The following is an 11694-nucleotide window of genomic DNA, read 5'->3' on the forward strand; positions in this document are numbered from 1 at the left end:
GCAGCTATCATTAACGAGGTTGAAATCCGGCACTCCGATTTCAATGCTAGAGTTAAAAATATGATTGTGCTGAGTTACAAGGGTGGTGCTTTGATGGTAGCCGATACAAAAAAATGGCGCATCCTTTTTTAGTAAATTAGTAAGTGATTTTGCTATTTTAGAGAAGTTAGGGATAAATCTACGATAGTAGGATACAAGTCCAAGAAATGACTTTATGTCCTTAGGTGATTTTGGTGTAGGAAATTTAGTTACGGCTTCTGTTATTTTTGGGTTTGGCCTTACACCATCCTCACCGATTGTGTGTCCTAAATAGACTACCTCCTTACGAAGAAATTGACATTTTTCAGGTTGTAATTTCAGATTAAATTTACGGAGTCTATCGAATACGGCTTTAAGATTATCTATGTGTGATTCAAGGTCAAATGAGTAAATTACAATGTCATCTAAATAAACGAAACACCGACTTCCTTGTAGTCCTGATAAGCAGGTATTCATTAATTTTTGAAATGTACTTGGTGCGTTTTTAAGGCCAAATGGCATACGGTTAAATTGGAAATGACCTTGAGGAACAGAAAATGCAGTTTTGGGTGCATCATCGGCTGAAATACGAATCTGATGGAACCCGGAAGCTAAGTCGAGGGTTGTAAAATATTTGCTTTAAACAAGTTGGTCTAGGATTTTAGAAATTTGTGGAATAGGATAGGTTTCACCCACACTTATATCGTTAAGTTTTCTTTAGTCTATTACGATACGCCACTTGCGCTGGCCATTTGAATCTAATTTTTTGGGAACTACCCATATAGGTGAGCTCCAAGGAGAAGATGACGGTTCTATTATATTTTGTTCAAGCATCTGATTTATTTGTTTTTCTACTTCCTGTTTGTGACATTAGGGGAACCTATATGATTTGGTATGGATAGGAACATTACTGTCTGTTCTATTTGTGTGCTCTATTGCAGAAGTATATGTAATGTGTAATGGTAGGTGTAAGTGATTTGGGAAAGCAATGTAACAATTTCATTTCCATTGAAGATAAAAATTAAAAATTGTTAGTGTGTAATGGTAGGTGTAAGTGATTTGGGAAAGCAATGTAACAATTTCATTTCCATTGAAGATAAAAATTAAAAAGGTTCTTATTTTCTTTAAAATAATGTTTTATTAATAGTACACTATGCACTTATAAAATTAATATAGTATAAAGGAAGTCTAAATTAAAAAATAATAACAAAATATAATTACATAGCTAAAAAAACAAAATGTCGTAAATTGAAATTAGCTTAAGAGTAGGATATAAAATTAAATTAATTAGGTCTCAAATCACGAGTTTCTAAAAGTGACATCAAAGCTATTATTCTTAAATTCAATTGTTGTGTGGAGTCACGCAGGTCTGCCTCTACGTGGGTGTGGACTTCTTCGACCCAAACGCGTTCTGCTTCAACTTGAACTCGCTCCCTATCAAGTTGAACACGTTGTGCTTCTATTTTGAGTCGTTCATTTTCCAGCTCATATAGACGCGCATCCCTATCCCTTTCGAATCGCAATCGATTCTCCTCTATTGCCACAAACTCACTGGTGGCTCGGTCGAAAGGTGTTTGGCGTCTTCGCTGTCTGAGACTGCGACGACGAGGTGAAGAAGATACCGGCGATCTTTCTGTGAACACAGATAAAAGCTATATTACTCTGTATTTTGTGGTTTATTGAATGAATAATATAAAATCTAACATGGAGAGAAAACTAACAAAATATGTTGGCTGTGAAGTTATTCAATAATGTTATTATATTTTAATGTTGGTAGTTTCAATAACTCGTTTAGGTATATACTTATTCAATAATTTAGTAGTAGGTATCCTAATACAACTTTTACCATTTACCACCAATAGGCTATTTGACAACATATTTAAATTGTAAATCTAATTAGTTTGTCAGTTAGAGTTTTGAAAATTATTGGATTTTTTCTTTTGTTAAATCAATGTGTGAAGTAGCAGCAAACTTAAGTTAATAAAATAATATGTGAAGTGGCAACACCGCGCTTCCGCCCGGCGTAGGCGCCATCATCTGTGTCTTGCATTGACATTGACCTTTTCGTTTCCGCGCTCTGGCTGGTTCTTGTGCCAGCCAGAGCGCCGCGTGTGAACTCTCTCTCTCTTTCCAAAAATATATTTTGTCAAGTTCCTAATTAATTATCTTGGTTATTGAATACAAATCGTTCTATAGGAATACCTTTTTCATTAACGCCTTTACAAGGTTTCACACGCGAGTTATACACGAAGGCGCGGCGTGGCGGAAGCAAGCACGCCATTTTGTTCAAATTCCACTATCTACTTCGAGGGCGTGGAGGCGACGGGCAATAAGCGGCGGAGGCCCATCACGTTGCCGACGATCACAACCGCACCAGTCCAGCTAAATGGAATAAAGTGGCGTGAAGAAAAGTGGTGCACCGGGACGCTGAGACACCGCGTGGCAACAAGCGGCGGAGGCCCACCACGCTGTGCAGGCGCATATCCACATCCACAACGCACGACTCGGAGGCACCGGGACGCTGAGACACCGCGTGGCAACAAGCGGCGGAGGCCCACCACGCTGTGCAGGCGCATATCCACATCCACAACGCATGACTCGGAGGCACCGGGACGCTGAGACACCGCGTGGCAACAAGCGGCGGAGGCCCATCACGCTGTGCAGGCGCATATCCACATCCGCAACGCACGACTCGGAGGCACCGGGACGCTGAGACACCGCGTGGCAACAAGCGGCGGAGGCCCACCACGCTGTGCAGGCGCACATCTACAACGTACGACTCGGAGGCACCAGGACACTGATACACCGCGTGGCAACAAGCGGCGGAGGCCCATCACGCAGTTAATTTGGTCAGTTTGTTCCATTTATTCCGATGTTCATTCACTTATCCATTCCATATACATATTCCAATCCTAACACCTAGAACTGAGTACTAGATTGGTTCAGTTTTGGATTTAAATACTGATAAACACGTTGCATATTTTGTGCCTAGTTTATGCACTAAGCACATATTGGTTCTACATTCTAATTTAAAGGGTAAACAATACAAAATACCTTTCCATAATACAAATTAGGTTACTTAGTTATTATTGAGTGGTTTAGCACAAATTTCAATATTGTTTCATTAAAATCATTGAGTATTTTGTAAGTTCAATCTAATTTATTATAAATATTGCATTAATTGCATTTCTTTGTCGAGACAGCATCTGCAGTATAAAGTTTGCATGTCAATTGCTGTAACAAATATTATACACTGGGTAACTGCTAATTCCAGTTGTGTGGCATACGTGCGAGACTGCACCTTTGTGCGGAGTGAGACTGCAACAAGTCTACAAGCTTCGTGTTCATATCCTGCTGCTACATCGGGCACCTCATCAACATCGGTCATCGTCATCACTCGCATTTAAGTATTGTTTTGATTTTTGTTGGCTGCATTATTATTGGTTCCAAATATGTCAGTTTCATGTGAGGATCCTAGTAAGCTCACTGTGGAGGAAAATGAAAGGAAACTTATCAGGAAGCGAGGTATTTGTAAACAAAAATTAACACATTTTAAAAAATATTTAGAAACATTAGAGTCATCTCTTTCAGCTGTAAAGATTTGTGAGTTAAATTTGAGATTATCTAAAATAGAGGAATTGTACACAGAATTTGATCTCATCCAATCTGAAATCGAAATTATCTCCCAAATTCCAGAGCATCAGTTCACGGAGCGGGAGGAGTTCGAACTCACTTATTTCGAAACATTGGCAACTGCACGCGAGCTGAGCGGCCGCCATGCAGAGGCTAATGCTACGAGCAACACTACGGGCAGCGAGACGGGTACAGTACTTGCCGCACCAACAGGTCTGAAATTACCCACTATTAAGTTGCCTACATTTTCTGGTCAGTATCAAGATTGGCTTGAGTTTCATGACACATTTACCTCTCTTATACACAACAATAACACAATACCAAATATCAATAAGTTTCATTATTTGAGGGCTGCGTTAAAGGATACAGCGGCTTTAGTCATACGTTCTCTTGAATTTTCCTCGGAAAACTATGAAGTTGCTTGGGACTTGCTGTGTGATAGGTTTAATAATGATCGAGTGTTAGTTAACAGTCACATCACTAATTTGTTTAATATGCAACCAATTTACAAGGAATCGGCCCAGGCTTTGCGGGGCATAATTGATAGTACTAATCGAAATCTCAGGGCTCTAAATACCCTGAAGCTGCCTACAGATCAGTGGGACATACATACTCATTATTCATTTTGTAGCTGCTAAATTGGACCCTAGCACAAATAGGGAATGGGAGGAAGAGAGAAACAAAATGAAAGTTCTTCCGACCCTTAAAGATTTTTATGAATTTTTGAAATCTCGTGCGGACATGCTGGAGGCTATGGGTGAGACAAACCTCAAACCTAAACAACATAAAACGTTTATTACCTCTCTGCAGCAGAGCAATGCTAATACTAGTACTAGTAGGTTTGCTTGTCCAGTATGTAAAAACAAGCACTCAATTTATAAATGTTTTAAATTTAAATCATTTTCCACTCCTATGCGAATTCAAAAGGCTAAACAATTAGATTTATGCATAAATTGTTTGCGTTCAGGACATAAAGAAAGGGATTGCAAATTAGGGCCATGTCGTATTTGCTCGCAACGACATAACTCGTTATTACATGGACAGCAGCCAAGTTCTACTTTGGATTCAGCTGCAAGTACCTCGTCCAGCGTAGTCCTGGCAGCGGCTGCACCACAGCCCGCTGCCCCTGCATCGTCGCTCGCACCCCCCGCATCTGTCTCGTCTCATAGTGACATAACGCTGTCGAATACAGGAGGTAAAGTTGTTTTGCTTTCGACGGCTCTGCTAAAGGTTAAAGACAAGTATGGGAAGGAACACCATGTGCGGGCTTTGCTTGACAATGGAAGCACGGCAAGCTTCATAACAGAAAGCTTATGCACTAAATTGCAATTGCCATTTTATTCTACTGCTGCGTCGGTAGAAGGATTAAATTATCAGTCTTCACGTATAACTAAACGTTGTGAAATAAATATTGCTTCACGCATGTATCCATACAATGCGAATGTCAGTTGTTTTATAGTCCCTCACATAACTCAAAACTTACCTACTATGATAATTGATGTCTCATCATTCCAAATCCCCTCTGAATTGAATTTAGCTGACCCGATGTTCCACACCCCTGAAAAAATCGAAATGCTGCTAGGTGCTGATATATTCTGGAATGTTTTATTGAACAACAACATTTCTTTGGGTAAGCACAAGCCCACACTTAGCGATACGAAGCTGGGATGGTTGGTCTCAGGTTCTGTACCGAGTTATCAAGGTATCCCTAAGCACTTCACCGTCCACTGCCATCATTTGTGTGAGAATCAACTCCACCTTGAGATGTCTAAATTTTTCGAGTCTGAAACAATTAATAGACCTGAGAGTTTAACTCCTGAACAGAAACAGTGCGAACAAGATTTTGTTGCCAATACAAGGCGAGATAGTGAGGGCAGGTTTGTGGTAAAAATACCTTTTAAAGAGGATCCAGATACACTGGGTGACTCATACATTTCTGCTAGGGCTCAGTTCTTAGCAGTAGAACGAAAGATGGCGCGACAGCCAATTTTACAGGAAAGGTACAAAACCTTTATTAAAGAATACTATGACATGGGTCACATGAGTGAGGTAGGTCACGATATTACTAGGCCCACACAATATTTCATGCCTCATCATGCTGTGTGCAATGAGGAGAGCACTAGTACAAAACTAAGAGTTGTATTCAACGCTTCAAATCCCACATCAAATGGGAAATCCTTAAATGATTTACAGATGGTAGGGGCAACTGTCCAAGATGATTTATTCTCGATTCTAATCCGATTTAGATTGCATAAGTATGTTCTTTGTGGGGACATTGAAAAAATGTATAGGCAAATATTAATTTGTCCTTCGCAGCGTCATCTGCAACATATATTATGGCGTTTTAACACGAACGACCCAATAACAAAATATACCTTGAATACTGTCACATATGGCACAGCATCGGCTCCCTTCTTAGCCACAAGGTGCTTACGAAAGCTTGCTGAGGAGTGCAATGACCCTCAAGTTAGCAAAGCCATTGCGAATGATTTTTATATAGATGACTACATTTCGGGTGCTGACTCCATAAGTCAGACGGTAGATATAGCAAAGGGTGTAATAAAAGAATTAGAATCCGCAAAATTTAAACTAAGGAAATGGCGGTCTAATAGCCCGCAAATTTTAAATATAATTCAAGGTGCAATTGGAGCGAACGAATCAATACAATTTCATGATAATAGTACAAAGGCTTTAGGCTTGCGTTGGGCATGTGATGATGATCAATTGTATTTCACAACTTCTGACATTTCACATAGTCAGTCCATGCCGACGAAGCGGACAATCTTGTCCACGCTAGCTCAGATTTTCGACCCTTTGGGGCTTATAAATCCATATATATTACAGGCAAAACTTATTTTAAAAAAGGTCTGGGAGTGTAAAATAGGCTGGGAGGACCCACTACCTCCAGAAATTCAATTAGAATGGTCAAAATTTCTTAAAGCGTTGCCAGACTTAAACAATTTTAAAATACCTAGACGTATGTTAGGGAATTCGGCAAAAATTGAACTTCATTCATTTTGTGATGCATCTGGTCAAGCGTACAGTGCATGCATATATGTTCGCACACTCTCTGGTGATCAGACATTCTCTGTTCATTTAGCTGCCGCTAAGAGTAGAGTTCAGTCAGCTCGAAAGACTACTATACCTCGGTTAGAGCTCTGTGGAGCTCTACTGTCGGCACGACTTACAAAAAAGGTGAATAAGGCGCTCAGTTTGTACAGGGTCATTGACCGGGTGGTATTCTGGTGTGACTCTACCATTGTTATTAGTTGGATTAAAACAGAGTCTTCAAAGCTTAAGGCTTATATTAGGAACAGAGTGGACGAGATAGCTGAATGTTCTGATCCTTTGTCATGGCGTTACGTGCCTACAGCTCTCAATCCAGCCGATATAGGGTGTAGAGGCCTCGATGCCACTCAGCTTCTGCACGAGCAGAGGTGGTGGTCCGGCCCGTCTTTCCTTAAATACGACGAGTCAACATGGCCAGAGAATCCTGTAAAAATAAAGGAAGAATTACTACCTGAGGTAAATAAAAGAAATTTAGCTTCGTCCATTCCTTGCGATGTCGCACTGTCATCTCAAGTAACTTCCAGCGTCTCTAGTGAGATGGGAAATTGGATAGAAAGGTTTTCAAATTTTTGCAAACTACAGAGAGTCATGGCATATATTCAGCGCTTCATATATAACTGCCGTCACTCACACAATAAATACACTGGACATCTAACAGTCAAGGAACTTGTGTCCTCTAATCAAACATTATGTAAATTAGCACAAATGGAAATATTTCCTAAAGAATATTCCACTTTATCAAAAAATAATAACTTACCTGCAAAAAATTGTTTACAGAATATGCGACCGTTTATGCATAATGACGGTCTGATACGCGTCGGAGGACGACTATCAAATTCGGAATATTGTTACGATACCAAGCACCCTATCATACTTCATGCTTCACACCATCTTACGAAATTAATCTTCCAACACTATCACATACTCACTATGCATGCGGGACCACAGCATTTATTATCCACTATTCGTCAAAAATACTGGCCAATCGCAGGTCGTAATCTAGCAAGAAAAACAGTTCATGATTGTATTAAGTGCTGTCGTTTCGCAGGTAGATCAATCCAACCAGTCATGGGTAACTTGCCAAAGGAACGTCTTTCTATGACGTATCCGTTCTTAAATGTAGCAGTCGATTACGCAGGCCCAATCTTGATTGCTGACAAGAAAGGTAGAGGGTGCAAATTAATTAAATCGTGGATTTGCGTTTTTGTTTGTCTGGCGGTAAAGGCTGTACACGTTGAGCTGGTGACAGACTTGTCAAAAGATGGCTTCCTCGCAGCGCTGCAGAGATTCGTTGCTCGTAGGGGAAAGCCCATCAGTATCTATTCCGATAACGGAACCAATTTTACTGCGGCTAGCAGGGATCTGGCTAGGTTCTTGAAGGCGAGTGGTGAGGAGATAGGTGTCTCGGCATCAGAGTTAGCGATTAATTTTAAATTTTCTCCCGCGTATTCACCACACTTTAACGGCTTAGCAGAAGCAGCAGTAAAGTCGATTAAGCATCATCTAAAAAGAGTTTTAACACTTACCAATTTAACATACGAAGAAATGTACACTCTATTAGTAGGGATAGAAGGCATACTCAATTCTAGGCCCATAACTCCTCTTTCTTCCGATCCCACTGACCTAATCCCACTTACACCGTCCCATTTCCTGATCGGAAGAACAATGACCAATATTCCAGAGCAAATAGATGATCAGAGGCCATTACACCTACAGACTAGATATGAAAGAATAAGCACATTAAAGGGCCACTTCTGGAAACGATTCTACAAAGAATACTTTGCTGAGCTGCAATGCCGCCAAAAATGGAAAGGTGATCACAGTCAACTTCATCTAGGCGAGATGGTGTTGGTCAAGGACGATCGATTGCCTCCGAACCGCTGGCTGCTTGGACGTGTGGTCCACCTCTACCCTGGCTCAGATGGCATCGCGCGAGTAGCAGACATCCAGACGACCTCAGGGACTCTACGGCGCGCCTACAACCGGCTCTGCCCGCTACCTGTTTTGGAATCTTCGCTTCCAACGGGGCCAGCATGTGAAGTAGCAGCAAACTTAAGTTAATAAAATAATATGTGAAGTGGCAACACCGCGCTTCCGCCCGGCGTAGGCGCCATCATCTGTGTCTTGCATTGACATTGACCTTTTCGTTTCCGCGCTCTGGCTGGTTCTTGTGCCAGCCAGAGCGCCGCGTGTGAACTCTCTCTCTCTTTCCAAAAATATATTTTGTCAAGTTCCTAATTAATTATCTTGGTTATTGAATACAAATCGTTCTATAGGAATACCTTTTTCATTAACGCCTTTACACAATGAATAGACCGAAAAATTATAAAACAACAATTTTTCTGTCAAATTGCCTATTACAATACTAATTTTATAATAGTTACCTCCTTGTATAGTTCTACTATTAGAAGGGCCTGGCACAGGACTGACTGGATGTGCTGGTGGAGGAGATGTTACATCTGCTGGCACTGTAATTATGGATGTATCTTCTGGAGGTATTGTCATGAGCTCAATTTCTTCTGGTGATGGTACCCTTTCTTCTGTTTCAGCTGTATTCACTTGAGGTAAAGATGGTTCCTAAGTACAAAAATATAATTGTTGATCAGAAATATGCAAGTTTTTATAGAATTATTAAAACAAGATATAACATTAATATAATAATATGAAGGTTCACTCACTTGAAAACCTGCTTCTTCTATGGCTTGAGTTCCAGTTATTGCAGTGATCCCAATTACTCTTAACACCCTCTCCTCAAGTCGACTTAATGGTTTTCCCTTACCAGGCCCACCAGGGAGGCTTTCTTTTTTGTTTTCGTTTTCCAGTCAGACCATACCTGTAGCATGAAATATAAAATAATACATTGAAATAAATGGTCTTCAGAGGTACCCAAGCAACAGCAGTACATACTTTGCTTAATAATTAATATCTTATTACCCTTTTCCATTTGTCAGGAGTTTTGTTAACACCATTTCCACCCACCGAGTTTAAAATTTCGGCTAATTCTCGCCACAGGTGTTCACTCCTTACCCTTCCTTGAAGTCCAACTTGTGGCCTTGAAAAATCACCATGGCTTAAAATAATATTCATAAGATTAGTGTACAGTGAGTATAAGAGCCAAAGGTTTGCTACTAACATTCTAATACCCTGTTTATGAAACAAGTATTAAGGTTTAGAATCGAGTTTATCTTCATAAGAATAACTAAATGTAAGAACCACAATCATATCGCTGCTCATAAACTAAAGGGCCACATCTCAAAATCATAGTTTTTTCAGGAGAGCTCATAGAATATTATTTTATTTTCGTACTTATTTCTTATTTTTTTCTCAGCTATTCCTTTCAGCGGTGTTGTATTATATATGTATCGATGCGTTATTTAATTATCTTTCCATTGTTTCTGTAAGCTCAATGATAACTTTATTTTACAGACTAGTAGGAGCAGATAAAGTCCCTTTAGCATATAAAATACTTTTCATAAATAATGTTATCATGTTGATTTAAAGGCCACAAATCAAAAAATAAAAAATGTTTTATTACTTATATATTTTAACAAAAATACGTTCGCTACAAATCATATCTATGCTATTTAAAAAAAACATAAAAATCTCACTTTTACGCATTTTAACTTTCTTATTAAATCAACGAAAAAAAATGTATGACAAAAACAGTATTTTAGAAATAAATACAATATAATAAAGTAACAAAAATAAATGCTTCAAAAACTTAAACAGACATTATTTTAAGTATAAAGGACAGTTCAACAATCTAATAGACTTAATTATAACAATTATGTGCTCAAACTCTATGAATTCCATGAATAGAATGAAGATATCAGCATGTTAGGTTATAAAGACTTTATAACTTCTGACATCTTCATTCTATTCATGGAATTCATAGAGTTTTAGCACGTAATTGTTATAATTATAAGTCCAGAGGAAACTTAAACTTAATTTAATACTTAGTATTAAATTAAGTTTCCTCTATACTTGTTTAAGATTCCTCTATAGGTATTTTAGTATTTTAGTTACTTTCATAGTATTATGTCCTACGGCATTTTGCTGTGGGGCAATGCTGCAGATACAAATACAATTTTTGTGCTGCAGAAGCGAGCTGTGCGGGCAATCTACAAGTTGGCCCGTATTACTTCACTTAGAGAAAAATTTAAGGAAACTGGAATCTTAACTGTTGCTTCTCAATATGTCCTATCAAATGTATTATTTGTTAAAAAGAATATATATCAATTCACGAAAAAATGTGATACCCATGGGAGAAATACTCGTAATAAACATAAGCTTGAAATTCCGGTGACTAGACTTACTAAAGTCAAAAATTCTTTTAAAGGTCAATGTATACGCCTTTATAATAAGATCCCAGAAATCGTTCAAAATCTCTCAATTAATAGATTTAAAAAAGTTGTTAAAGAACGTTTGTGTACCAAAGCGTACTAAGGTACCACCTATTACCGTGGTAAATCGCCGAATTTGACTTTAGAGTGAAATATTTCGTAATCAAGACGGTTCTCCGCAAATTAGGATTTTTTAAACGTTTAATAGACATTTTGTATGGTACCCTGTTAACTTCTTTTTATTTATTTTAAAGCGTTGTATTTATTATTATATTTTTTTGTCAGGAATACGATTTCCCCTATTACCGAGGCATGCCCTATGACTTTATCTATTACCGCGGTATGCGCCTCCTAATACCGAGTGTAGAAAAATAAAATACTATTTTATCCTGATGGTTCTGTATAAAATTAAATATATTAAAATTAAAACAATACATAAAACATTGAGATCGACTTTACTTATTTCAAAAACATGATTAATTAATTAAGTAAACTATTTACTCACAGAAACAAAATTGGCGGCAATATAGTAACTTTCAACCTACCTTAAAAACAATATTTATGTTTTTACGGGTTAACTATACTTAACTATACAGGGTTAAATTATATTTACCCTATAGTACATACCTAA

The 11694-nt window shown here is 38.5% G+C and overlaps 2 protein-coding genes across 2 annotated transcripts; one reads left to right on the forward strand and one right to left on the reverse strand.

The window, feature by feature from the left end:
• Positions 1-1257: 1257 nt before the first annotated feature.
• Positions 1258-9504, reverse strand: LOC121733514. The gene is made up of 3 exons (XM_042123785.1): positions 9399-9504; positions 9105-9297; positions 1258-1651 (listed from the first exon to the last, which is right to left on the reverse strand). Exons 2-3 carry the CDS (start codon positions 9223-9225, stop codon positions 1302-1304), a joined length of 471 nt encoding a protein of 156 aa, XP_041979719.1. The 5' UTR covers positions 9226-9297; positions 9399-9504; the 3' UTR covers positions 1258-1301.
• LOC121733506 lies at positions 6743-8828 on the forward strand. The gene is made up of 2 exons (XM_042123773.1): positions 6743-7143; positions 7278-8828. Exons 1-2 carry the CDS (start codon positions 7061-7063, stop codon positions 8779-8781), a joined length of 1587 nt encoding a protein of 528 aa, XP_041979707.1. The 5' UTR covers positions 6743-7060; the 3' UTR covers positions 8782-8828.
• Positions 9505-11694: the final 2190 nt, after the last annotated feature.

This window comes from Aricia agestis, chromosome 1 (assembly GCF_905147365.1).
Source record: "Aricia agestis chromosome 1, ilAriAges1.1, whole genome shotgun sequence".
Taxonomy (NCBI): domain Eukaryota; kingdom Metazoa; phylum Arthropoda; class Insecta; order Lepidoptera; family Lycaenidae; genus Aricia; species Aricia agestis.

What these genes read in the sequence shown, in the direction of transcription:
- LOC121733514 (XM_042123785.1), bottom strand. Translation starts at nt 9,225, where the DNA reads ATGACAATACCTCCAGAAGATACATCCATAATTACAGTGCCAGCAGAT. An exon ending in TAGTAGAACTATACAAGGAG is followed by an intron (nt 1,652 to 9,104) that starts GTAACTATTATA and finishes CTGTGTTCACAG; the next exon opens with AAAGATCGCCGGTATCTTCT.
- LOC121733506 (XM_042123773.1), top strand. Translation starts at nt 7,061, where the DNA reads ATGCCACTCAGCTTCTGCACGAGCAGAGGTGGTGGTCCGGCCCGTCTT. An exon ending in AGTCAACATGGCCAGAGAAT is followed by an intron (nt 7,144 to 7,277) that starts CCTGTAAAAATA and finishes TTGGATAGAAAG; the next exon opens with GTTTTCAAATTTTTGCAAAC.